Source organism: Meriones unguiculatus, chromosome 9 (genome assembly GCF_030254825.1).
Source record: "Meriones unguiculatus strain TT.TT164.6M chromosome 9, Bangor_MerUng_6.1, whole genome shotgun sequence".
Classification (NCBI taxonomy): Eukaryota; Metazoa; Chordata; class Mammalia; order Rodentia; family Muridae; genus Meriones; species Meriones unguiculatus.
In genome coordinates, this window is record NC_083357.1 from 72,588,113 (window position 1) to 72,614,405 (window position 26,293).

At 42.7% G+C, this 26,293-nt stretch overlaps 1 protein-coding gene across 2 annotated transcripts in view; it reads left to right on the plus strand.

The window, feature by feature from the left end:
* Positions 1–26: 26 nt before the first annotated feature.
* The window catches only part of Nufip1 (nuclear FMR1 interacting protein 1), a 32,008-nt gene continuing 5,741 nt past the window's right edge, over positions 27–26,293 (plus strand). Inside the window, exons 1-8 of one of the 2 annotated variants that reach the window (XM_060391462.1) lie at positions 27–487; positions 1,016–1,098; positions 2,711–2,809; positions 3,494–3,556; positions 4,327–4,403; positions 13,632–13,724; positions 15,994–16,187; positions 23,691–23,807. In XM_060391462.1, the coding sequence (XP_060247445.1) occupies positions 94–487; positions 1,016–1,098; positions 2,711–2,809; positions 3,494–3,556; positions 4,327–4,403; positions 13,632–13,724; positions 15,994–16,187; positions 23,691–23,807 (1,120 nt within the window). In that variant the 5' untranslated portion in view covers positions 27–93. The remainder of the gene's footprint in view (positions 488–1,015; positions 1,099–2,710; positions 2,810–3,493; positions 3,557–4,326; positions 4,404–13,631; positions 13,725–15,993; positions 16,188–23,690; positions 23,808–26,293) is intronic. The other variant, XM_021635061.2, reaches the window with a different exon arrangement.

Sequence of the window (26,293 nt, forward strand, 5' to 3'; positions counted from 1 at the left end):
GCTCGGCTCTCTGGGCCCGACTGCCGGAACGGAAGTGACGCTTAATGTTAGTTCCACAATTGCACTTTTGGGGCACCCTGCGCGCTAGCTGCGATGGCAGAGCCGACCCCCGCGGCGTGGCCTTCAGCCCCGGAGCTGACTCCGGCGCTGGGGACCCCGAGCGAGGCTGCTCCTGCGCGGGACAACTGGGTGTTCTGGGCCATGCTGCCGCCGCCGCCACCTCCTCTGTCGTTGCTGGCCGCGCGGTCCGAGCCGAGCCAGCCGGGACAGCCCCACGTGCAGACACAGCCTCTCCCCGGAACGCTTCCCCCGTTCGATGCTCAGATTCTCCCCGCGGCGCAGCCCCCTTTCGATGCCCAGGCCCCGCAGGATGTCCAGCCTCAGTTCGGCGGCCAGCCGGTCTGGAATTATCCAAGCTCGACGCCCTGGTACTGGGGGCTGTCTCCTAATGGTTTTCCCACGTACCACACGCCCTACCACCCTCCCGGTAAGCTGCTCTTCCTTCCCTCTCCCAGCTTTCCCTTTGCATCTTTCTGCTCTGTCCTGTGTTTTTGGGAGGCCGGTAATGAGTATTCAAAGTGTGTCCCACTAGAAGGTTTTCCTCTACCTGTTTATTCAGAGTTTATTAGTTCAACCCAGCTATTTGCTGGTGTGTACTTACATAGCAATCAGCAGAACATACAAAAAAATCCTTACCTTTTGGGGGCTGCCTTTCTTCCCAGTGTAGGAGGACAGAGTACAGGGAAGAAAACTGAGTTAGAAAGTGATGATTGTATGTATGCATTAGGACGGTCTCGGTAGGGGCTGGAGAAATGGCTTGGCGGCGAGGACAGCGCTCAGTTCTCAACACCCACATTAGGCAGCTTTCAACCGCCTACCTTAATGCGCTCCCTGGGGACCTGCACTCAGATGCTACCTACACATTTTTTTCTTTTGCTTTAAGGAAGAAAAAAAAAGTGGTTAATAAATGAATGTACATTTGAATCTTACATGAATCTATCTTTTCTTTTTTTAGTTACACATTCTTATTATCCACGAACACATAATGCAAAATTCAGTGACTTCAGTTTTCTTCAAAACAGAAAACAGAGAAAGAAGGTATTTCTGAGATGCTGAACGCCGCGTTTGAATCCTTATATATAGTACTGCTTTGAACCTTTTAACTGTCAGTGTTTCGCGTCTGTTTGGGGCATGTGTAGCTTTAGTACGGTAGGATTTTTAAGAAGCTGTAAATAAAAAGTGGAAAGCAACCTCATTTTGAAAAATGATGATGAAATTATAGAAAAAAGAACATTAAAACTGTCTCACTACACAAACGCAGTTGAGAATTATGCTTACAAATAAATGTAAATACGAAATGTTGGTAAAACTTAAAACAGTTGTTCTCAACCTAGGGGTCGAATGACCCTTTCACGGGTTACATATCAGCTATCCTGAGTATGAGATATTTATTTTACGATTCAGAACAGTAGCAAAATTACAGTTATGAAGCAGCAACAAAAATAATTTTATGGCTGGGAATGTCACCACGACAAGAGCTCCAATGCTAACGTGTCTCAGCATTAGGAAGGTTCAGAAACACTGTTCAAAAAATTATGAAGATTGAGACTGACAGTTGGAATTTTAGGAGAAGACTGGAAGTCCCAGGTTTTTCTTATTGAGTTGGAAGCAGAAACAAATTGTAGTGACACATCTTTTATTTTTCATAATCTTGCTGCTTTTTAGCCTAGAAGAATCATTCTGTGATATAAAAGCAGATCCTCTTTTTTTTTTTTTCTTGTTAAACTCAGTTAAGCTACAATCTAATGTTTCAAATTCAGGATAGTTTATAATCACCCAAGCAATGCGCTTACTGCCTTAAATTCAGATAGGATTTACTGTGTTGTTAAGTTGTTTGTCCTGGTTGTAAGCATTCCATCTTTTCAGAGGTGGGTATTTGTCGTTGCTACGAAAGCCTTTTCCTTGCTTGCTTTCTTTTTGTCGGGGGTGGGTTCATACGTGTGGAGGTAAGAGAACAGCTTGCAGGTGTCGGTGCTATCTGCCATGTGGGTTCTAGGGATTGACCGCAGGTCCTAAGGCTTGGCAGCGGGTGCTTTTACCTACTGAGACATCTCTGGCCTGGATGCCAGTTTTTCAAGTGGAATAATGCCTGGTTATACTTCCCAATCCAAGTAGTGTGTTAAAATGGGTTTTCTTTATTCTGGTTTGAACCTAACCTACAGGTCAGGTTTCTTCTTTGTATAAGTCACACAGTTAGTCTAGAGTAAATCAGGTACTGTCTAAAACATGAGATTAGTGTCCTCTTACTGTGGAAAGTACGTAACTTGCACTATTAGCATATACCTATTAACAGTCCATTTAATGTTAACAGTTACGTAATATTTAAAAGATGGAGATTATTTCCTATGTCATTTTCTAGTCTGGTAATATCCTTTGTGACAGGTGAGGTACTTTTAGATCTTGACAGATGCCGTACCAAATCTTCATTAGGTCTCCTACTTGAAATCTATTTGTAGTTTGTATGAGCCCTTTTTATATTTAGATTTTGTTTGTTGTGCTTGACTTTTGCTATATTGATAGAAAAAAATTAAGGAACCCACTCCCACCCCACGAATATGTTTCAAAACAAATCAAATACGTATTCCTGGAATAGTTGCGTTTGGTAAAACATATTTCCCACCACAGTCTTATAGCTTCTTTTTCTTTGCAGAAAAAAAAGGAACCGGTTTTCCACTTTTTCTGTGATACCTGTGATCGTGGCTTTAAAAATCAAGAAAAGTATGACATACACATGTCTGAACATACAAAAGTAGGTTTTCCTGGTTATTTTGACCTGATGTAGAAATGGCCTTTATATGTATTTTGGGTGAAAGCACCAAGCCTATTTTCCTCATAAGTTAGTTGTTACAGAAAGAAATGTTTGATGACTTGACACATGGGCACAATGTGTGGAATTTGGAGTTTGGGGGTGGGCTTCATGGAGAAGTGGCAGTCTTTGCTCCTCCGTGGGTGCATGAGAGAAGACAGCTGTGCTGCCCCTGCAGTTGCTCTGGGCACCTGGGTGCTTTCTGTCTAGAGCTGTCTTGACCTTTGGCTATGACGTGTCATAGCTTGCTGCCCTCTGAGTATAATCCAGATAATAAATGATTTCTAAAATGCTAAGCCATTTAGAATGCTTGAGAGGTTTTCTTTTTTTTTTTTTTTTTTTTTTTTTTTTAGGAAAATTCTTGTTTTGGAAACATTGGTTTGCAGGCATGCCTCTCACCATTAAGAATTAGGAACTAAAGTTTTAGTTTCACTCAGATGGAGGAGGAAATGGAAATGGGGAGAGTGGCTGTGCCACTCCTGTGGAGGATGCCATTCCTTCCTGAATACAGCTCTGCTTCAGAGTGTTCTCTGTCTTGCTGCTGGCCTGAGCATTGTTAGCAGACCGGCGTCTGTAGACCTGGTGGTGTAGATCATTAAATTGTCCTTCTGTTGTTAAACTTTTCAGTGCCCGGAAGTAGATTGCTCTTTTAGTGCGCATGAGAAGATTGTCCAGTTCCACTGGAAAAATGTAAGTTCTTCCGGCCTTTTACAACCCTTTTTAAATGTGTTCTCTGTGTATGCTAATAATAAGTAATATTTATGCAGTGTTTGGTGCTTTTTAAGGGAGTTTTACATCTCCTACTCTATATTATACAGTCTCAAACCATGCGAAATAGCTTAGTATTAGCTCCTCCTAACAGACTGAACGAATGACCCGCTCAGAACCCTTTCTTACACTTGCAAGTTGTATGCTGGTTTTACCATACCATGACTCTTAAAATGGTCCTGTCTATGGCTTTTGACGAGATGGCTTAGCAGTCAAGAGCTTGTACTGCCCTTCCAGAAGACTCAAGTTCTGTTCCCAGTACCCACATTGGACAGTATACAACTGCCTGTAACTCCTGCTTCGGGGATTCAGGGTGACTGAGGGCACATGCGTGTGTGTGCACGCGCGGCACTCGAAAGGACTTGGGCAAAAATGATCATGGCTACTTGTTTCTTTAACTGTCAGTCAGTTTTTTTTTGTTTTTTTTTTTTTAGTAAGTTGGTTGCTTGGGTACTTATTGTCAGTTGAGAAAATGGGTTATACATCTATGTAATAAAAATTAGGCTGCTTTCCCCCATAAAGCACTAATGTGGCTACATGAGCTATGGCTGCTTTTCCTTTAAAGATAAGTTAGAGTGGGAATGATAGCTTAAGTTACTTTCTGCTTGTAAGTTTAATGTTGGACACAATGTCACGTTTAGTTAAATGCCTACAGTGTGCTCCCTGATGTTCAGCAGGCTTTCTGCCCCTAGATGCATGCTCCTGGTATGAAGAAGATCAAGCTGGACACTCCAGAGGAGATTGCAAGGTGGAGGGAAGAAAGAAGAAAGTGAGTAAGGAGCTGTGAACTGATAAATTTTTCTTTTCCTGTGGCAGGACTGGGTGTTGCAGCATAATGGCCAGCCCGGCTCTGATGAATATGAAAGGAAAAATATCTTTTATGACATTGTAGGCATTCCACTGAAGGTGACTGAGCTTGATTTTGTGTTCTTCAATAGTGCTACATTGGGACTGAGAGTAGTGTTAGTCGATGGTTTAAAAATAAACATCTTTATTAGTTAGTGAAGTTCATTGAGTTATTTTGTAATGTTAACACAAAGAAAGAACTGTGACCTACATTGTACGAAGCTATTGACTGTAGTTAGGGGAGAGTCATGGAACTTTCCATTTAAACACAGATGTGGCCCAGAGGGACTGTATACACGGTAGATGTTCAGTGGCTGGGGAGACGATGGGCTTGAATTGATACTTAAAATGTTTAATACATTGCTATGTTTACTTCTGTTTGAGCACACAGCCGAATGCCTGTTCATAGTTAGGCATGGTGGGTACAGAAATGAACAAGACACACATGTTCGTGTCCTTGCCTGTGACTAATGTTTAATGTGAGCCTGACTGTGTAACTCGTGGCTTTGCATCTACCAGCCCAGATGGCGTAAGAGTTGGTGTCTGCCTGCAAATGTGTCTGTGAAAAATCTGCCTGGAGTTCTCTTTTCCTGTGTTCTCACACACTTGGTCACGCAGCAGAAGGCTGAGAAGCTGCTAGAATAAGACACGCTTTGAGAATCAGTTACTTGTCTTAGTTTGTTTTCTGCTGGAGGAAAGTTCAGTTTGGCTGATGGCTCCAGAGAGCAGGAAGTGTATGGTGGCAGGCAGCTGCAGCAGGAAGCTGGCTGATTTGTTGATAACCTGGAAACAGTGTGAGTGGGGCGAGGCTGTCAGCCTTGAAAGTCAGCTGTCCAGTGAGGAAGGCTCCGTAGTGCACCCGCTCCATGACCTCTTCAACAGTGCCGCAGTTGGGCCAAGGGTTTACTTACTACTTTTGGGAGGACATTCCCAATCAGACCACCACAGTGCTGTTTTCCTAGGATTAACAAAGTAAGGAGAGTCAGATAGAACAAGAGGTCGTTCGTTTTAAACTTTATCTTGTAGCCTGGGGGTTGCTCTTACCAGACAAATGTTCTGCCACTATGCTGCGGTCCCTAGCCGAACCCAATTAAGATTTTTTCAATTATTTCATGTGTCTGAGTGTTTTGCTGGTATGTCTGCCTGTGTACCACATGTGTGCTCAGTGTCTGAGGAGGCCAGAAAAAGGCCTTGGATCCTCTGGAACTGGAGTTACCCATGGTTGTGAGCCACCTTGTATTTGTTGGGAATTGATGAACCTGGGCCCTCTGGAAGAGCAGCCGGTGTTCCTAACCATCTCTTCATCCTGACAGCTCAGGCTGTGTTTGAAATCCTGATCCTCCTTTCTCATCCGACCAGCCAGCCTGAAGAGAAGTTAGTCTTAGACTCTGAGAGAGATACTTGAAACTCTTACCTGTAGAGCACATCTTGTATCCACTGTGTGGCTTTTATACAGCTACATTTTATTTTTCTTTTCTTATGACATCACTCTTCAAATATGTGGGATTTGTTTTGTCTTTGCTTGTTTTTGTTGTTATGTGCTGGTTAGGCCCTTATTATTTTATATAGAAGGGTAAACAGTATTGACTGCTGTCTGACACTCAGGGTTGGAAAGCTCACTGCAGCGATACTGAAGGTGATTCCCTGCTTGCTGGGATGGAAAGGACCTGTAGGCACTAGCTTTTCCTCTGCTGTAGTCTGGTCACCTGGGAGTTGCTAGTCCAGTTAGTTCAGTGGTGCTAATTTCCTTTATAATGTTTAATTTTTTTGAAAATGGCTTCCTGTCCATAACCGACCTGTGCGGTGAACTCCCATCTCCCTTCACATCAGCCTCAGCAGTATCTGAGCTCTCTTGTTCCATTGTCCGTCTCTCACCTGCAGGACCTCAGTTCTGGCTTGGTCACTAAGTCCTTTTCAGAAAGCCCAACACCTGTGTTATACTCTGCAGGTGAACAGGTGGTGCTCACTGACTGGAGAGACTGCTTGATTAGTGAGAATGTCAGTGTTTTCTTTATTTGGTTCCCCTGTGGTAGAGAGGGAGATGTTCATTTTGTAGTTGTTACTCAGTTATACCAGTGACCTGTTCTGTACAATTAACATTTGTCAAGCTCATCTTCTTTTAGCTAAAGTGCTGAAACTCTTACAATTGGTAGTCAGGATTCTAAGTGTGGGCTTGATTCATGTTATTTCTACATTATTTCAGAGCTTTTGGAATCAGGTAGACTTTGTTTCATAAATGTTTTTAGACCTGTTGATTACTTTGTGGTGGGGGGGGTTGTTGCTTTTTTTTTTTCCTTTCTGTTTTTCTGTTTCAAGATGACTCTCTTACTAAATAAATAAATAGCCTGGCTTCTGGAACTCACTATGTAGACCTGGCTAGTCTCCCAACTTGTGGCAATCCTCCTGCCTCAGCTTCCCAGCTGTTGGGATCACAAGCTTGTGTCAGCAGGCCCAGCTAAACTCCTGACTTGTTAATTTTGTCATGATGATGCTCCTGTCACAGAGGTGGGCCTTCTGCATCCCTGACTTCCATCAGTGCTCCTGGCCCTTTTGGGGTCTTTTTACTCATCCTTGAGTCTACAGGAAAGCCTTGCCTGTCTTTAAATATGGTGCTGTGTCCAGTGTTATCCTACTAGAGAACTGTTTTGCATTTTAGGTTAAGTATTGGAGAGCTAAGGACATCTTTTGCATGGCCGTTTATGTCACATGGTGCCACAGATAGAAGTGGTGCATGTGATAAATGTAAATGGGGTTTGAATTATTTTATTACAGATATAAGTCTTTCAGTACATGAGAAAGCACTTGGAGAAACCTTGTAGTCTTATGTGTAAGGCATGTTTTGAACAATACCTACATTTCAGAGAAGTTTGTTCAAAATGTGTTGCACTGATTCATAGTCGTGATTTGAAATCAGTCATCTATCTCATACTTAAACTAAGTGATATTGTTCTTTTTAAAAGGTGTGTGTGTGCTTTCTCCCCTTCCACCATGTGGGTTCCTGGGATTGAACTCAGGTCGTCAGGCCCGGTGGCAAGTGCCTTTACCCTCTGAGCCATCCTGTTGGCTCACTGCTGTGGTTTTCAATATCAGATTCTCATCAAGATGAACCATCAACCTGTTTAAACGCCTGCATCTTTAAGTGGCTTTTCTCACTATGCCGGTGAACTTTGCCCCCTTGTGGTCTACACAGCAAGTGATTCAAGGAAAAAGAGTCTCTGGTGGAACCAGTGATTTTCAGGTGCTAACACAAGGTCTTAGACCATGTGTTCATTTCAACTGTGTTTTTTTACTAATTTCTTGGTAATAGTTTATCTTGAAACTAGAAGAAAACATTTCTTTTTAAACTTGTTTTACACTTTTATTTATTTGTATGTATGTATGTGGGTGTGCACATACCATGGCAAGTGTGTGGAGGTCAGAGGGCACCTTGAGGGGGTTTAGTTCTTTCCTTCCACCATATGTGCTCCAGGAATTGAGATCAGGTCATGAGACCTGGCCACAAGTGCTGTCATCAACTCGCCCTTCTCATAAGCCAGCATTTTGTAATTAAAAAGTTAAACATTTTGCTGTTTATGGCTGACATCACCAAAACCAGAGACTTTCACTCTAATGGAAAATAGTGAATAAATAGTTGCCTAGAAAGCCGTGTTCAGTTGGAACACTAACTTTAGCAAATGCAAATGGGCATCATAATGCTTAGCCAAAGGCTGCTTTTCTTATCGAGGGGGTCCTTGAAAAGCAGTGCCATCAGTTTGTTTGGAAAGGCTTGCTATGAAAAGTGACCCACTTTCCACCCCACACTTACGGTATAATACACATGGCAAGTGATTCTTTTTAACAGTTAATGAACCCTGTCACAAGTAGGCATAGACCGGTGTTCCATCCTGCCTCGCCCAGTTGAATCGTGCCTTATATTCATGACTGGTGTCCTCTACTGCTTAGCATTCGCTCATTTGTTGTTTCAAGTCACATAAGTGGCATCATGCCACGTGTAGACTTCTGAGGTGCGGAAGTCACACATGTTGGGTGTGGTAATAGCTAATTCTCATTTCCGAGTACTTTACTGTTCCATTGTATGGCTATATAAAGCACAGTTGTTTCTTCATTTCCAAGTTGAGAGTGGAGTCCAGTATTTGACATACCTGAAACCTCCATAACCATTCATGGATGAGTTTGTGCCTTGAATATAAGCTTTTATTTGCATTGGATAAGGGTCTGGGGGTGGTGTCATGTGGTCATGTAGTGAGTGTTCACTTCAAAGGAAACTGCCAAACCCAACTGGGAAGAGGTTTGAGCTCAAGCTGTCCTGGTTGACCAGGGGAAGGATCTGGCTGAAGGAGTTTCATCAGTTCATGTACTCCAGAGAATAGTAGCCATGCCTCCACGGCTTACTGCAAAGTGGCCCTCCATTCCTGGTAAAGAATAAGTTCGAAACACTCTTACTGCCGTTGGCACCATTGAGCAAGCTGTTTGTTACTGCTCTTCAGTGCCTTGCTCTGATTTTGCCTGAGAGAAGGTTGGCATCTGTCCTCATCTCACTCCCTCATTCTAGACAGACAGGCAAAGAAAACAACCTAGTTTTCAGTTTTTCATTAGGAAAGCAATAGTTGTGTTTCAGTTTTAGGTTTCCACACAGACTTTGTCTTGAAGCAGGTTGCTTGGTCACCTTTAGTGGTAGTGGAGTTGGAATGTCCCCCAAACAGAATTGCCAAGAGGAAGAATCTGCAGCTGTTTGTGACTGTGCTTAATGGCACAGTTTTAAGCTGGTTGTTTCAAAACTGTGAGTGGAGTTTGGAGGTGGCCCCATCCTCTTGAGTAAAGGATCGCTGGAGCGAGATTTCCTGTCCTTACTGGTGATTTTCCTCATATAGAACAGGTGTATCTGGTTCTGGTTTCCAGAGTGTAGGGTGCAAGTACTCGGTGACCATCGTCAGAAGTGCTGAAAAGGAACAGGCACAGATGTTGAGTGATGAGGTGGAATCACAGACTTGTGAGCCTGAGAGATGCCAAGAGAGAGGACATTGGAGAGGCAATTTTGGGTGAAGTTTATTTGTGCCTGTGAAGTTGCCTTATTTGTAAGTGTTCTGGAAGTATCTTTAGCACCTTTTAATTCATCTGTGGTTCTTTCACATCTTATTTCTCGCGTTCTTGTCCCTTCACGTACTCAAGTGTTGGTGATATTTTCATTAGCAGGGTATGGGAGCTGGGTGTGGGGGTGTATGTCTGTAGACCTGGCATGCAGGAGGCTGAGGTGGGATCTCTGACCGTGTGCTGGTCTGCCTGTAAATAAAGCAGACCTTTTCTAGAAAGGGGGAAGTGGCGTGGGTTGTCAGGAAAGAAGGAATGTGGGAAGTATTGTGTATTTTGGTTCATTTAATAGATTTCTAAGACACACAGTCTATCATTAAGCAGTTCTTAAAAATTTAGAATTATATAGTTCTAGGAACCTACTTTCCATATATTTTTTTAATGTGTATTTTTAGAGAACTGAAAGATTTTAGTGTTTATTTTGTTTTATGTGTGTGGCGTTTGGCCTGCACGCACATTGTGGATCACTTGCATGCCTAGTGTCCACAGAGGCCGGATCAGATGAGGGTGTTGAATCCCCTGGACCTGGAGTTGCAGTAGGTTGGGAGCCACTAGGTGAACATTGAGAATTAGATCTGGGTTGTCTAGAGGAGCGCTGCTGAGCCGTCTCTCCAGCCCCAACTCGCTTATCTTGAAATTTCCATCATATACGTTCATAGTACATGACACTGGGTTACATGTACAAGTATGTGTTTTACATTGCTTCAGTCTCAGCTTTTGAAGAGTGTACCCTAAAAGCAGTGAGTTCCCCATTGGTACAACAAAATGCTTTTATGCTGAACGTTACTGTTCTTGTGAAAGCTGTTCTGGAGAAATTCTAGAGTGCTAATATCAGTGTAGCCTTTCTGCTAGACAACCCGTGAAAGAGTCCCCAGATTCGGGATTTAAAGACAGAAAAAAAAATACATTTTTGCCTTTATTCCTTCGTCTTTATTTATTTTTTTCAGATTAGTCAAAGTTGGAGGGGTCCAATGTGTTTAAAAACTAATACTTCCCTGAAGATAGCAAAAAAAGGTGATTCTTCAACCCTGGGCTGTGATGCCCTGCCCCAGGGCAAAAGTCCAGTAGGTGGCACTGTTTCTTTCATTGCTCCCTCCTGTGCTCCCAGCTCATGCAAACTTCATGTCTGCCTCTCAATAATGGTGTATCTTTCTGACGTTCAGAAAGACTTTGAAATTAAAATACAGTTGCAGAGGTTTGTGTCAGAGAAGTTTTGTATTGAGAGAAAAGAGGGATTGTGCTCCATAGGGAATAGGCCTAGGAGAAAAAGTCAATAAAGAATAGTAATTTGAGTACTAGGAAGAAGTTGGATCATGCATGCAGAGGTAATGGTTGGCATTGTGTCACCCCGTAGTGGTCTGTACCTGTAAGGACATCACTGGAAACCCAAGGCATAGGCAGGGACAAGTCAGAGGTGAGAAACACAAGGACAGGAGACAGAAATGACTAATGTCAGGACTAATCCACTTGGGAAATAGAGAAAAAGTTCAAGGAGAAAGGATGATTATAGATTAAACACACACACACACACACACACACACACACACACACACACACACACACACAGGCTGAAGAGATGGCTCACAGGTTAAGAACACTGGTTGTCCTTCCAAAGGTCCTGAGTTCAATTCCCAGCAACCACATGGTGGCTTACAACATCTCTAGTGAGATCTGGTGCCCTCTCCTGGTCAACAGGTAGAACGTATAAATAATAAATAAATAAATCTTTTTGAAAGAGAGAGAGAAAGAAAGAAATACAAAAAAAAAAAAAAATTAAAAAAAAAACCCACACACACAGGGCTGGAGAGATGGCTTAGCAGTTGGGAGTACTGGCTGCTCTTGCAGAGGATCCAGGTTCAATTCCCAACAACTGTCTGCATGCAGGCAGAATACCAGTGTACCTAAAATAAAAACAAAACCTATATTTAAACAGGCACAGAAGGGTGCGGAAAGCCTCGCCGTTCTCCGTGTAGCTCCCCAGTGCTGTCTTCCAGCTGGAGACAGTGCACTGAGCCACCCGTGCATGGAGCTGCGCACTCTTGGAACTGATTTTTTCACAGTAACGTTTGTGTTTGTCACGTTGTCTCTAGGAAGCTGAACTGTCCCCTTTGCGTAGCGCTGAGGTTGGCGCCTAGCCTCCCCAGCGCCTGTGGGCATCCTCACCCACTTCTTGCCATTCCTGCTTCACTGTGTCCTGTCTGCAGATGGAGGCCAGCTGCCGACCACCCTCGCTTCAGGCTGTTTTATTATCACCTCCTCTTTTACAGGCTGCCAGCTTTCTACAGAGGTTTCAGTTTTTATCCTCTTAATCATCTCTGAGTCTCTCTGAGCCCCTTTCCAATTTTATTTTCCTCGACATTGCTTTTCCACCGATCTGACACACGCCCTGACAGTGTTGAACCGTGTCTGAGCATCAGGGGAGAGCTCACACTCATCCAAGGGCCAAGAGGATACTTTGCGTAGCCTTAGGTCATGTGTGCCTTTTGCAAGTATGTGTTGCTGACTGCTATCAGATTCTCATCTTGTATGACCTTGCTCTTTTCCTGTTACGCTTATTTATAGCACGTGCAGCCGTCATCTCTTATTTACAGATGTTATTTATGGCTGGTACATGCTTTGCGCTGTCCTTACTGAAATTCATTGCCTTTCCCCCCTGATTCTTTCACCATTAACCAAAGCCATTTCCATTCTTCTCTCCAGTGTGACTGACCCGTGGGCGTCCCTTCGCATGCTCTTTGAGTTAATAATGCAGATAGGTTCGTTAGGTTAGTGATGCTAGCGGTTGAACCTAGGGCATGTGCGTTCTCCCTCCGAGCGATAGCCCCAGTCCAGTAGAGAAAGAAGTACCTTGGAAAACGTGGCAGGACTTTTTTTTCCTACTCCTGGTGAGTCCCAGCCTGAGTGGCGAGAGCCGTGTTCCCCTTTCATGTTTTGTATGCTATAAAGGTTTGTGTCTCTCATTGCCTGATTTTAGGACTGGCATCTCTGTACGTCATGTGCCAAGAAACTGATATAATCTTACTCATAGCCATGTGCATGTCTGGAACTTTTTTTTTCTTTTTTCTTTCTTTCTTTTTTTCAGACAGGGTATCTCTGTATAGCCCTGGCTGTGTTTGGAGCTCACTATGTAAACCAAGCTTGCCTCAAACTCAGAGATCTGTCTGCCTCTGCCTCCTGAATGCTGGGATTAAAGGTGTGTGCCACTGTATCCAGCAAATTGATTTATTTCATGTGCTTGAATGTCTTGCTTGCATGTATGTCTCTGTACCATGTGTGTACCTTTTGCCCAGGGAGGTCAGAAGAGGGTGTTAGGTCTTTTGAAAAATAGAGTTTGATAGTTGTGAGCCTCTAGGTGAATACTGGGAATTGAACCTGGGTCCTTTGAAGAACAGTCAGTGCTCTTAACTACTAAGCAGTCTCTCCAGCCCTCTAGAACTTTTCTGTGGTTTGCTTTCACCTATTGGATTGTGTACAAACTTTGTAGGCACATCTTGGGTTGAGCCTCCTCTAGTAGTTCAGTTTCCTGTAGTTAAATTATGTTCCATACAGAATAATCCCCGCATCTTTCTGTGAACTTGAGTTGTTGGTATTACTTGGTTTACTTAGAGCAAACTCCAAAGCTTCCACCTGAGTGCTGTCTGCTAGCACCATTTCAGACCACTTGGTTTCAGGTCCCTTTCTTTGTGGATTTCATGTTGAAATATCTTGTCCCACCCAAGAAAAAAATGCACTCTCCTGGGTACTTAACTCTCTTTTGTCTTAGGTACAGCTATTCCTTAAGCTTTCTCTAGCCTCCTCAGTAGACTGTTGTTTGAGAACTCTCTCTTACCCTGGTGACCTTGTGTGTGCATGGCATATATCTGCAAAAGTAATTGGCTGGGAAGGTTGTTTCTTTATGTGTGGTACACAATAAAGAGATGGAGAGAAGTTTGCAGGTGCTGTATGAAACCTGATTGCAAACTTGTGTTGACAGCTGTAACATTGACTCATAAACTGAATTTTTCTCAAATTAGAGAAGTAGTTGAAAGTTTCTAATAATTTTTGTTTTTTGTTTTTTTCCTAGAAACTACCCAACTTTGGCCAATATTGAAAGGAAGAAAAAGTTACAACTCGAAAAGGAGAAAAGAGGAGAAGTGTTGACAACGACACAGTATGGGTGAGTTCCTTGAAGTTGTTTGCGTAGGCATTCTCAGTGCTCTTTAAAAGCACGTGCTTCCGGGTAAGAAAGGAGACATGCTAGTGTCTTCAGATTCCTGTATCACCCATTCTCAAATCTCCTTCTAGAATTTTTACCTTAAAAAAAATTTTAAGGCCAGGTGTGGTGGTGCTTGCCTGTAATCCCAACACTCTGGAGGCAGAGGAAGGTGCATCTCTGAGTTTAAACCCAGCCTGATCTACAGAGTGGATTCCAAGACAGCCAGGGCTACACAGAAAATTCTTGTCTCAAAAAAAAAAAAAGTTTAAGTTGTGTCTTAAAATACTGTTACCTTCTACACATGTGACCTGTTCTGAACAAGCCCTTCCAGTCCTTGTCTTCATGCAGTTTTCCCTAAGATCCTTCTTTACAGCACAGGGATGAGAGGACAGTGTCCACCATGGGTCACACGGGGCTGCCCTCTGCTTCTTCAGACAACCGAAATCTTACCTGGAGATTGCTCGTTTTGTGGATGTGTAGGAAGCATAGTCAAGGATGTCCCACAGGCTTGTTCAGTCAGTTCCCTGTCGGCATTCAAGCAGCTAGCCAGTTGCTTACTAATGAAGAGTGGATCTGCATACACGCTGACCCGTGCTCTCCTGTCTGCAAGCTGGGCTCTCCTTTCCCCCTACTCTCACTTTTTGCTCAGAATTTTCTATTTTATTTTTACTGGCCTTACAGTTCAGTTATACAAATCAATCTCTCTCTCTCTCTCTCTCATAAACACACACACACTATTCATATCCACATGCTACCACATGGTTTGATACACAGGAAGCCTTTATTTCACCAGGCTCCCTTAAGTCCTATCCTGTTCAGTTTTTCCCCATAAATGTTAACCCTGTTTTGGGTTTTTATTATCATAAATTATTTCTGTTCTTAAAATTATGTAAATGAAATGATACACTTTGCATTGTTGAATAAATTTGATTTCTGTGTCTCAGAATTATTTTGTGAGATACATCCATGTTATATACAGTTGTAAATTCATTCATACTATTACATAGAAATCGATTGTGGCAAGACATAGGTATTCTATTGGTAAATAAAGGCTTCTTTTCAGTTTGGGTGTTATGGTTCAAATTCCTATAAACATTTCTTGCACGTGTCTCTTGTGAACATTAATGTTCATTTTCTTAACATGGTACATTATAGGTTCTCTATATGATTAGCTTAATAGTTTAACAAATGTTGAACTGATTCTGCTCATTGCTTCTGATTTCTCTGTCCCACGGTGCGTGGTAAAGTCACTGACAATATTGATCATCTTATTAAGGTGGCTATTCTTTCATTGAAATACCACCTCAAGTGTTTGACTATTTCTAATTGTTTTTTGTGTGTGTGTGTGTGTGTTTGTTTTTGTTTTATTATTTTTTTCTAATTTATGGGGGGAGGGCTGAATTGTGTATATAAGTGTAGTGCCTGAGGAGGCTATAAGAGGGTATAAGATCCCAGTGTGGGTAGTGGGAACTGAAGCCCAGTCCTCAGGAAGGGGAGCAGGTGCTCCTAACCACTAAGCCTCCTCTCCAGTCTCGAAGGCTTGCTGTCCTTGATTTTCAGGGATTATATACTCGGTTGCACGCATATTGTCTTGGAGTGGCTTGTATGCATTATAGAGGCACTTCTTAATTTTTCTTGCCTTTGTGTTCTTAATGGTGCCCTTTAAAAAGAAAAAAACAGGAAGTACTTGTCACCAGCGTTTGGGGGTCAGGTTGGTGTCAGGCACATCTGCTCAGTATGGTTCAGGACTGGGTGCTAATGGCTGCAGTCCCTAAATGCTTGCTATTTAGGTGCTCTGCACTTTTGTATCCATTCCTCAGACGCCATTTTCTTCCTGCTCACAGGGCGTCCTTGAATGTTTCCAGCAGAGGGTCTGCTGAAGGAGGCTCATACTTGTAAATGTTTTTGCAAACCTTGAAGCACCTTAAAAATGAGTGCTTTTTAATTACTAAGAACTGTGCTTTGTGTGCAGTATGAGAATGCCGCCAGCTGAGTTGACCTGCCAATGATGGCACAACACAACCCTGTTTCAGGGCTCAGAATACTCGTGGACACTCACAGCTGGAAATGAATGAGATTTATGCTGAGCAGTGTGGGCCTTTAAAGTTCCACTGTAGATGTCTCTTATCTTTGGGTATTTCTTTTATGGTTCCTTTAATGTCTTAGGGTCTAACTGGCCAAATTAACATTTGTTTCTTTTGTTCCATTTTTTTTTTTCTTCTTACTCCAGCAAAATGAAGGGCATGTCCAGGCATTCACAGATGGCCAAGATCAGAAGTCCTGGTAAACATCATAAATGGAAAAGTGCTGGGGCTAGACAGAGAGCAGTCATTGGACTAGGCAATCGTGCCAGAGAGTCAAAGCCTGAAGCTCCATCCAAGGTTATTGTAGACCCTCTCAGTGCTTTGATACACAGTGACTCTGGTAAGCTAAATAGGAAATAGCATAAACACATACGTTTGTGTGTTGAGCTAGATTGGAAAAAGATCTTGCAGTATTGGGTTAACTATAATGGGATAAAATTTAGGAAGAATGGTTATTATAAATTTAAGCCCAACTAATACTTACTGAGTAAGGCACTTGCCATGCTCCATGAGCTTTGTGTATATTAACTCTTTCCTGTGCAAGGACCTTTGGTGCACGTGGTGTTATGACTTCCATCTGGAGATGAGAACACAGACACTAAACAGTTTGTTGTCACACTGCCAGCTGGTGCAGAGCCAGAACTTGCCCCTAGGAGTCTGACTCCTAGCTCAGCACTATTATTGTACTTGTACTCGAGGTGTAAGGGCTGAGTTTATCTGAAGAACGCTGTGAGTGTAGGTGGGTGAAGATGGGGGGGGTTGGCTGTAGCTCGGGGGAGGAGTGCTTGTTTGTTTCTCTTGTGCAAAGGCCTGGGTCAGCCCTTCCAACCCAGATAAAAGTAAAACAAACACTCTTTCTCATCTTTGATAAGACAAAAGGAAGGCAGTTTTTTGTTTGTTTGATTTTGTTTCGTTTTTATTTAAGGCAGGCTCTTAACTGTGTGGACCAGAATGGCCTCAGAATTTGGAGTGATCCTCTTCCTTAGCTTTTAAGAGCTGAGATTACAGGGAGAGCCCCTCCACCTATGTGGGAGCAGCCCAGCTTTGGTATCTGACTGTTCCAGTTGTCAGTGGTGTTGACATGGAGATAGCACAGTCCAGAGCCACTCAGGGTGGCACATGCCTTTAATCCTGACTCAGGAAGCAGAGGCAGGTGGGTCTTGACTAGCCTGGTCCATATAGGGAGTTCCAGGCCAATTAGAACTACCCAGTGGGACCCCGTCTCCAAAAACAGAAATAGAAAGAACATTTTTAAATTGTAGGCCTCAGGTTATTGTGTAATTCAAATACTGATTTCTGTGTCCTCTGTATCTGGTTGCAAGCCTTGTGCTGAGAAGGCTAATTTGGCTTCCTCCCAGCGTACATCCCAGAGACACTTGCACTTGAAAGCATCGTTTCAGTCATTGGAGTCTCCAGATTTATCAGCTCAGTTATTGTGTTGTGAAGCTTATTAAACAAATATAATAGAGTCTCAGTTATTTCTGTGATAGCTGGGTTAAGAGAAAAACTGAGAAATGAACACAGTTTTATAAAAATAACCTTAATGGGGCAGGAGAGATGGCTTAGAGGTTAAGAGCACAGGCTGCTCTTCCAGAGGTCTTGAGTTCAATTCCCAGCAACCACATGGTAGCTCACAACAATGTATAATGAGATCTGGCACCCTCTTCTGGTGTGCAGGTGTACATGCAGACAGAACATTGTATACATAATAAGTAAATAAATCTTTAAAAAAATAACCTTAATGTTGAACAACAACAGAAAAGTGAGAATAAGGTTCACCCACTTTCTTCCATCTTTTCCTTTTTCTGCATGGGAACGTAATCTGAACATCATTGCTCATATTTTAAACAAGGTGGTAGTTCTGGTCTCAGATCTTGCCTGGGGAATCACTGCCTAATTCACCAGTGCTGTGTGTGCTCTCGGTAGCTGTTCTGGACTAGGTGACAGCATTATTTCAGTCATTGGGGTCTCCAGATTTATCAGCTTTTACTATGTCAACTCCATGCTCTCTGATTTCCTTGTATATTCCACTTACTAGTCTACTTGAGGTCCTGTTCTTATTTCAGTCTCTTTGTGGTATTCATATTTCTTTTGCTGTGATAAAATGCCATGACCAAGGCAACTTATAGAAGGAAGGAGATTTGGGGCCTACAGCTCCACAGAATTAGGGTTCATGATTCCAGAGCAGAGATAGCAGGTGGCAAGAGAAGCCACTGAAAGCTCATATCTCAGATCACAGGCATGAGTCAAGGAGACTTAACTCAATAATGGCAAGAGTCTTTTGAAACTTCAGAGGCCACCCTCAGCAAAGCAATACCTCCTAATTCTCCAGCCAGCTAAGGACCAAGAATTCAGATGCCCAAGACTTAAGAACATCTCATTCAAACCATCATTCTACTGCCTGGCCACAGTTTACTGTGGCCACATAATACAAAATTTATGGAGTCCAACTTTAGAAGTTCCCAAAGACATTCAGTCTCAGCATTGCTGTCCTTCAAGCTCCTCCCAGGATGGCCTACTAACCTCTGTTTACACTCTTCAGCTGCTTTCCAGTCCAGAGCTGCAAAGCCTTCTGCATTCCTCCGGAAAGCCATATGGTTAGGTCTTTCGCAGTGGTGGCCCATTGCCTGCTACCAACGTTTGTATTATTTACTTTTCTGTTGTGGTAAAACAGCACATCCAAGGCAACTTACAGAAGGAAGGGTTTTTGTGTCTGTGTGTCTGCGTCTGCGCATGCGCACTTACAGTTCCGAATGGATAGGTCCAGAGTGGAGGTAGTAGGTGGCAGGAGCAGCAGCTGAGAGCTCACATTTGGAACAAACACGAGGCAGGAAGACCTAACTTATTTCAAATGCCATGAATCTTTTGAAACCTCAAGCCCTTCGCAGCAAGGTCAATTACCTCATCATCCCCAAACAACCAACAACTGGGGATTAAGTATTCAAATTTCTGAGACTTATGGGGACATCTCATTTAATCCACTAGTTAGGACCCAATTTGTTTTAAGTTTTGTAAAATACATAGTTTTATTTATTTATACATTGTGTGAAAGTAGCTGTCAGTAAAGTGGTCTTCAACTTCTGTACCCAGAAAACGTGTTGTCTAAAACACAGACACCCTAACCTGTCTTTTGTTTTACAGATACAACTATTACCATAGAGTGCTGGGACAGCAATCCTGCCACTGGCATAAATTAGGTTGACTTCGTTCTGTAAAAGGTAGATGTTAAAGTCATAAGGTTTGAATGAGAATGGTCCCTGAGGTCCCTGAGGCTCATTTGTTTCAGTACTTGGTCTCCGGTTGGTGGGACTGTTTGGGAAGGACTGGATATGGCCTTATTGGAGGTGGTATACTGCTGGGTGTGGGCTTTGAGGTTTCAAACTTTCTCTTTCTCCCATTCCCAGTTCTTTCTGCCTTATGCTCGTGGTTTGAAATTTGTGCTCTCAGCCTTTCCTGCAGCCATGCCTTCATTCCACCATCATGGACTCTAATCCTCTGTAAGCCCAATTAAATGCTTCCTTTCATAAGTTTGATTTGTCATGGTGTTTTAGTACAGCAACAGAAAAGTAACTAATGCAGGGCTCATTCTTAAATTTCTTTCTTGAGAATATGCAAGTGAAGCAAAGTTCCCACATGAAGTGCTATGTGCGGGCTTTTTTTTTTTTTTAATATAATGCTTTTTCCCTCTATGGTGATCAACTCAAGGCCTTACGCGTGCATGCATAATCTACCACTGAGCTACATCCTTTCATTTTCCTTAGCCAACTTAATTATAAATCTTGGGGCTAGAGAGTGGTAGTTTTGCTTCTAGAAGCAATGTCAAGTAGGATGCTGAGCACCATGCATAGAAAGGAGCTGTAGAAAGAAACCAGATGGGATCTGCGAGGTGAAATTATGACATACTAGTCAAGAAAAATGTTTCTATTTTCATGTCAAAGGGGATTTACGGGAGGCTGGAGAGGTGCTTAGTAAACATGCATAAAAGTGATTGCTGCTCTTGCAGGCAGCCCAAGTTTGTTTTCAGGCGCCTGGGCACCAGCCGTGCATGTGGCGTACATATATATATGAAGACAAGACAGGTTATCTTTAAAGGGAGAGAGGGGCCTGTGGGGCCTTTGCTTGCCAGCACTATAGTTGAAGACACAAAAGTAGGGATCTTAAAGAACCCTGTCCATGTTTTCAGGAAAGTGCTTTCTGAGTTTGAGGTGCCAGCAGCCCAGAGTAGCTTCAGAATGGGAGCTGCTCACCTTGACCTCCAGGGAGGGGAGAGATGCTGAAAGTTGAGTTACTCCCCAGTAGTCAGTCCGTGACCCATGCTTGTACAACAGAGCCTGAACATCTAATAGGACAGAGTGCAGAGAGCTGAACATGTGGCAGTTTCAGAAAGAGTGTCAGGAAAGAGCATGGGTGTTTCATGTCCCTTCGACTGTGTGTCTGATAATAAGCTGGTGTGTGAGAGAGAATCAGGCAGGCATTGATGACGGACTACTGGTCTAATTGTATTCAAAAAATTTTTTTTTTCTTTTTTTGTCAGTGAGAATATGTTTTACTCCAAAAAGGTATTAATGCTTTAACAATAAGATTGTTTCAGTCAGTATTGTGTGCTAACCCTGCAATGTGATTTCATGATCTTGGTTGGTAATGTGTTTTTCCTGTATTTTTTATTTCAAGAACAGAGGTTAGCTGCTTTATATGTTTCTAGGGCAGGTCATTATTTCTTGAGCATTTTATCTGTTGGTGCGGTGCCTTGACAGTCTTCAGGTTGGGTGCTAAAGATTTCTATGAGAACTGATTAGCAGGTCCCATGGCTTTGGGGAATAGCACCTCGCAAGCCCTCGATGTCTTATTTTTGAGATAATGTCATTGTAGAAGATTGGGAGGGGTAGTTTGTTTTTTGAGAGAGTGTTTCCTATTCTGTAGTCCAGGGTGTCCTTGAACTCACAGTTCTCCTGCCTCAGCCTCCTGAGTGCTGGACTCACACACATGCACCACTATGCCTGGTATACTTTCCTGTGCTGTTACTAGTAGTGTGCACCTTAAATGAGTGAGAGGGAACAGGAGTTGTCTGCACAACAGCTTCCACCCCTATTCTTCCGGGGAGTGGTCAGGTGTGGTGAGCTTTGTGGCCTTCCTGGTTCATCCAACACTCAAGTTGTGAATTTCAAATACTTTTCTCCTGAAACCAGAATCTTCTAGAGAAATGGCAGTCCAAGGCCAAAAGGCACAGGGTCAGCCTGGAGTAGCTCATTGTGTCATAACATTTTCTAGAAAACACGAAAGTATACCAGGCAGGTGTGGTAGCATGTCCCTGTGATCCCAACACTCAGGAGGCTGGGGCCTGGGTTATACAGTAAGGCCTTGTCTTCAATAATAAGACAGCATAGGACTCAGTGGGACGAGACAGAGGGTGCTGTAAAGGATTTCAGGGACTGAAGTTGGGACAATGACAAAATAAGTAATAGTTATGTCCATCCCTCCCGAAAGTAAATATCCATGATTTAAATATACTGTTTTAATACGTATTTGAATAAATAAATATGAAAAAATGGGATAGATACTTTTTAAAAAGTGTGTGTTTGTGTGCACACATTCAGACGCATGTGCCCAGCCCACAAAGGCCAGAAGAGGTTGTTGGATCCCCTGGGACTGGAATTACAGGCAGTTGTGAGCCACCTTATATGGGTACTGGGAACCAGATCTCAAGTGTTCTTAACCAAGTGTCAACCTCTGAGCCATATCTCTAGCCCAAAGGACAGCTCTTTAAAGTGAATAATGACAGTATATATATATAGGAGAAAAAATGAGAGAAACACAAAATAACCACTACAGTGCCTTCATAATTACTGTTTTAAAAGAATTACATCGCTTCACCTGTTCCTCGGGTACTCAGGTGCTTCTTTATTACGGTGCTTTTTAAATGTCTCAAAAGTTATTTGATACCTTTTGCTTGAGTGGCTGCTCATATTTGTGGACTAGTAGCTCATTTCAACGAATGGAGTAATGAAGAAGGAAAGCCTAATGCTTTAAAAGTAGAGAAACTGGATGGATCACTGAGCAGTCAGTAAACATCATTAGTGATAAGTCAGTGCTGTCACGGACCTCTGGTGAGCCCCAAGGGACTTATGCTTTTTGATAGTTGGCAATAAACCAAACAACTGTGGTTAGGGGGCTCTGTTCCTGGAATCCTAGAACTTAGGAAACTGAGGCAGAATTGTAAAAGCCATATAATATCTCAGTTAATAAGACCTAAGTGAGATTGATCATACTTTTATTTTTTTAGTTTACTTATTGATTTTTATTTTGTGTGCATTGGTGTTTTGCCTATATGTGCGTCTCTGTGGAGGTATCAGAACTCCTGGAACTGGAGTTACAGACAGTGGTGAGCTGCCATGTGGGTGCTGGGAATTGAACCTAGGTCCTTTGGAAGAACAACCAGTGCTCTTAGCCACTGAGCCATCTCCTGCACCCTTTTAAATAATACCTATCGATCTATCTATCAAACATCTATCTATCTATCTATCTATCTAACATCTATGTGTTCTGCCTGCCTGTATCTGAGGCAGTCAGAAGAGAGTGTTGGATCCCCTGGAACTGGAGTTACGGAGAGTGGTGAGCCACCATGTGGGTGCTGGGAACTGAATCAGGTCCTCCAGAAGAACAGCCAGTGCTCTTCACCTCTGAGCCATCTTTCTAGTGAGATCATGCTTTTAAAGAATATAGCATTTGACTGTTCCATGTTTGCTATCTTCCTTTAGGCCCTGGAAGAGTTTCTGTTGTCTGGTCTTGCTCGTTCAGACAGTGGAGGAACAGACTGGGTACTACCTTGTGGTGGAGTGGCTTAGTGTTCTCACACTGTGCATATAGAAATGCATGTTTTCCTTCTAATCAATAAAAAGACGAGGTGATCATCTGGCTTGCAAGAAGAATCATGAGACATCGTGAGCACATCAGTTAGCATCTGGTGGCTCTGCCTTCATCCCCCATGTGCACCTCATGTGAAGATGCAAGGCAGTGTTCACATGAAGATAAACCTGCCTTTCCTAGTGACATATTTGGTTTCCCTAGACTGGCCTGGTGAACATTGAAAGCTTGGTCTTAAAATACTTCACGTTGGTTGTGGGCTGAATTAGTTCATGAAATAGACAAGTTACTTACTGTCTTCAATCTAGCCTGTTTTTATGGCTCATCTAGATCAGAGCTAAGTGCCAGAAATGAGTGTAATAGGTGGTGTCCTGGGGCTACCGAGACGCTATCTGGGTACCATCAAACCCTTTAGCTTAGGCAGGCTCTTCAGTACTTGCCAAATTCTTAGATGGACTTGTTGAATTAGATTCTTAGAAATTCTGGGCAGAGTCATTTCAATGAACTCTTTGACAGACTCCATAGACTGCTTTAAATATTTGATTTATTTAAATACAAAACAGTAAAAGTAGAATGTTTATGTTTATTCCTACATCTAATTTTCAGAGTTAATGATCGTGGCACAATAACTCTGAATGAATGTTTTGACTTTTTTCCCACTACCTGTGAGTTAATTGAAGAGATTGTGTAATTAAGTTATTTTATGAGAGGCCAAATTCTATAACCTGCAAAGATGGTAAATTAGCTAGGCTGTGCATGTTAAATTTGTCTGTCTCCCATAAAGTAGAGAATTTCTTAGCTTAAGATTTAAAAGAAGGACAAAGTTATCAGCCCTCCTGGAATTTTGGGAAAGATTAAAGAAATCATCAGAAATTACTTTTTCTTCTTTCCCTTACAGATGAGAAATCAGCTTTCTTTTCCATTGTGGCAGATGTCCTGGGCTATGGTCTTAGAGTCACTTTTCTCTCTCCTTCTGTTGTAGAGTCTGATAAGGAAGAGAAACCACAAAGGACTATAGTGCCTAAGGAGGTGACGCCAGCCTTATGTTCGCTGATGAGCAGCTACGGCAGTGTTTCCGGGTCAGAGAGTGAACCAGAAGGTAAGGCAGGGCGCGGCTCCTTGTTGTTTTTGCCTTTGGTTCATGCTGGGCAGTGGTAGCATCTGGCATGCAATATGCCCCATTTCAAGGACCCTTGTCACAAGCACCTGGCAAATGAATAGTGATCCCAGCACCCAGGAAGATCAAATGTTTATGATCATCTTCAGGTTTATAGTGAGCTAGTGGCCAGCCTGGGCAAGTTATCTTACTTGGAATGCATGGTGGCCCTGAATTTGTGCTTATATCAGCCCATTGCTTTAGTTTTCATTATTATATTTGTGTGTGTGTGTTGTGCGTGCATTTGGGTATATGTACATGGATGAGTGTGCAGAGGCCAAAGGCCCACATTGGCTGTCTTGCTAAAGTGCTCTCTACCTTACTTTTTAGATAGGATCTCTCACTGAACCCAGAGCCTAGCAGTTCAGCCAGGCTGGCTGGCCAGTCAGCTTTAGGAAATCCCCCGTCCCTGCTGGGCAGCACATGTCACCACACCCAGCTGTTTCCTGAAGGTCAGAGCTCAGGTCCTCAGGCCTGTGTGGCAGGCACTTTACCTCCTGAGCCACTTGCCAGCCCTCGCCTGTTTGTTGTAAAGAACTGAAGAAATGTAATCCTTTCAAGAATCTGTCTGAGAAGTTAGTGATGCCCAGGAGATATGTTTTACTTTAAAGATGAGTCACAGATGTATGTGTGGCTTTGCTGTGATGAGCCAGTTCACCCTCCTATTGCATCTCTTTTAGGGCCACATACTCAAGCTGGATCAGCTGTTGATCTGATACAGTATAGTTTTACTCCAGGGTTTGCATCAATAATGTATGCGCTTATTGAATAAGCCAGTGGTCCACGATTGGCAAAACCTGAACCTGCATGGTAATTGCCTTTAGACATTTCCCTACTGTGAGAGAGTTCATGTGTTTGTTATGGAGAAGGTGTGTGATCAGAGTAGTTGCTGGGAGAGTGAAGGGGGTGGGGTGGATGAAGTTAGCAGTTCTTTGAGCTAGCTGGTGTTTGTGTAGACCAAGGAAGAGAAGGCCTTAAATACGAAACTTGATGTTTGTTTACCTTTGTGTTCCATGGGTGCTTTTTGCTGTTTATGGGCTATGGGCTATTCTGGTAGTTGTAAAAGCTACCTGAATTTTGAAATATAAGCTATTTTGGCTTTATCAGCGTATACCTTAATAGATAATTGTCTTTTTGTAATTTTAAGAAAAACAGTATTTATTTCTTACTCTACTCCTGTTTCCAGTATACTGATAGGAAGATGGAATTATTCTTTAAACACATATTATGTTTCAGCTGTATTTATAATGTGATAAGGAAGAAAACTGTTAACAGATTACTGAATCCCATAAAAGCAAGGTGAACTAATGTTTTCTTCTTTGCCTCTGAATATGAAACACTTAAAAATGCTTTGCATGCTCAGGTCTTCAGTTTGAGGCTGCCACCATTTTTAAGTTGGAAGGAAAAAAAGAAAGTAGGAATCTCTGAAGTCTCACTGGGGCATCAGGCTTAGAGTGAGTGAGTTAACAGTAGTCTGTAAGAGAACCTATGTAAAAATCTAGGTTCAGAGACTTACTATATCACATATATCACATTCCCTTGTAGCCCCTGCCTGCATGTCATTTGCTGTCTTTCTGAACAGGATGGGGAGGAATAGCTTTTTTTATAGTAGCAGCAGGCATGTGTCAGATTTTTATGTGAATTTATTTCAACTAAAGTCTCTGCTTTAGGGAGAAAGACTTTGTTCAGTACTCTTAGATCTCAAGTATTTTGTGTAGTTTGAATTCAGCTTCCTCAGGCCATCCAGCTGCTACCAGATGTCCAGTGTTAATTGTCTTCTAGGATGGGTTAAAAGAGCAACCCTCAAGCAGTTCACTCACCTTTAACAGCTGCCAGAATAGAGAACGCTCCATGTTACAGGCGTGGCTAGAGGAGGGCCCCTCCAGCAGTGCAGAGGGTGTGCTTGGTCTGGGGCAACTAGAATTAGGGTTAAGGAGGCTTTCAAGTGCCTCATTCCGCTGCTTTGTCTGGCTTTGTACAGCTCCCTTTAGCTGCCCCCCCTTAAAAAAACAAAACAAAACTGGTTTAGCCATGATTAGAGCCCCAAACTGAGAACTGATTTAAAATGCCACAAAGCAAACAGTGTTAAAACTGATTTGAGTTGGTAGTTAAAACTGATTTGAATGGATGAACATCGCATTAATATATGACAGCCAGCTGAAAGATGTTAAGAGAAAAATATAAATGGCTTCATGTCCTGATTCCTGATCAGGAAATTGACTGCGTAAGCTCTGACTCGTTCGACCTTCGTGTTTCTTGGTTGATAGATCAATACTTGAAGGTGAAGGAACAGCAGAGTGATCCTGTGGCTTTGATCGCTGTGTCCATTGCGCTGAGCTCTCCTTCAAGGATTCTTAACTCTTCTGTTTTACGGTTGTGGGTCTCGTTTTCCTTTTTCCTCATCACCAAAGAAGTATCCTTTGTGTGGT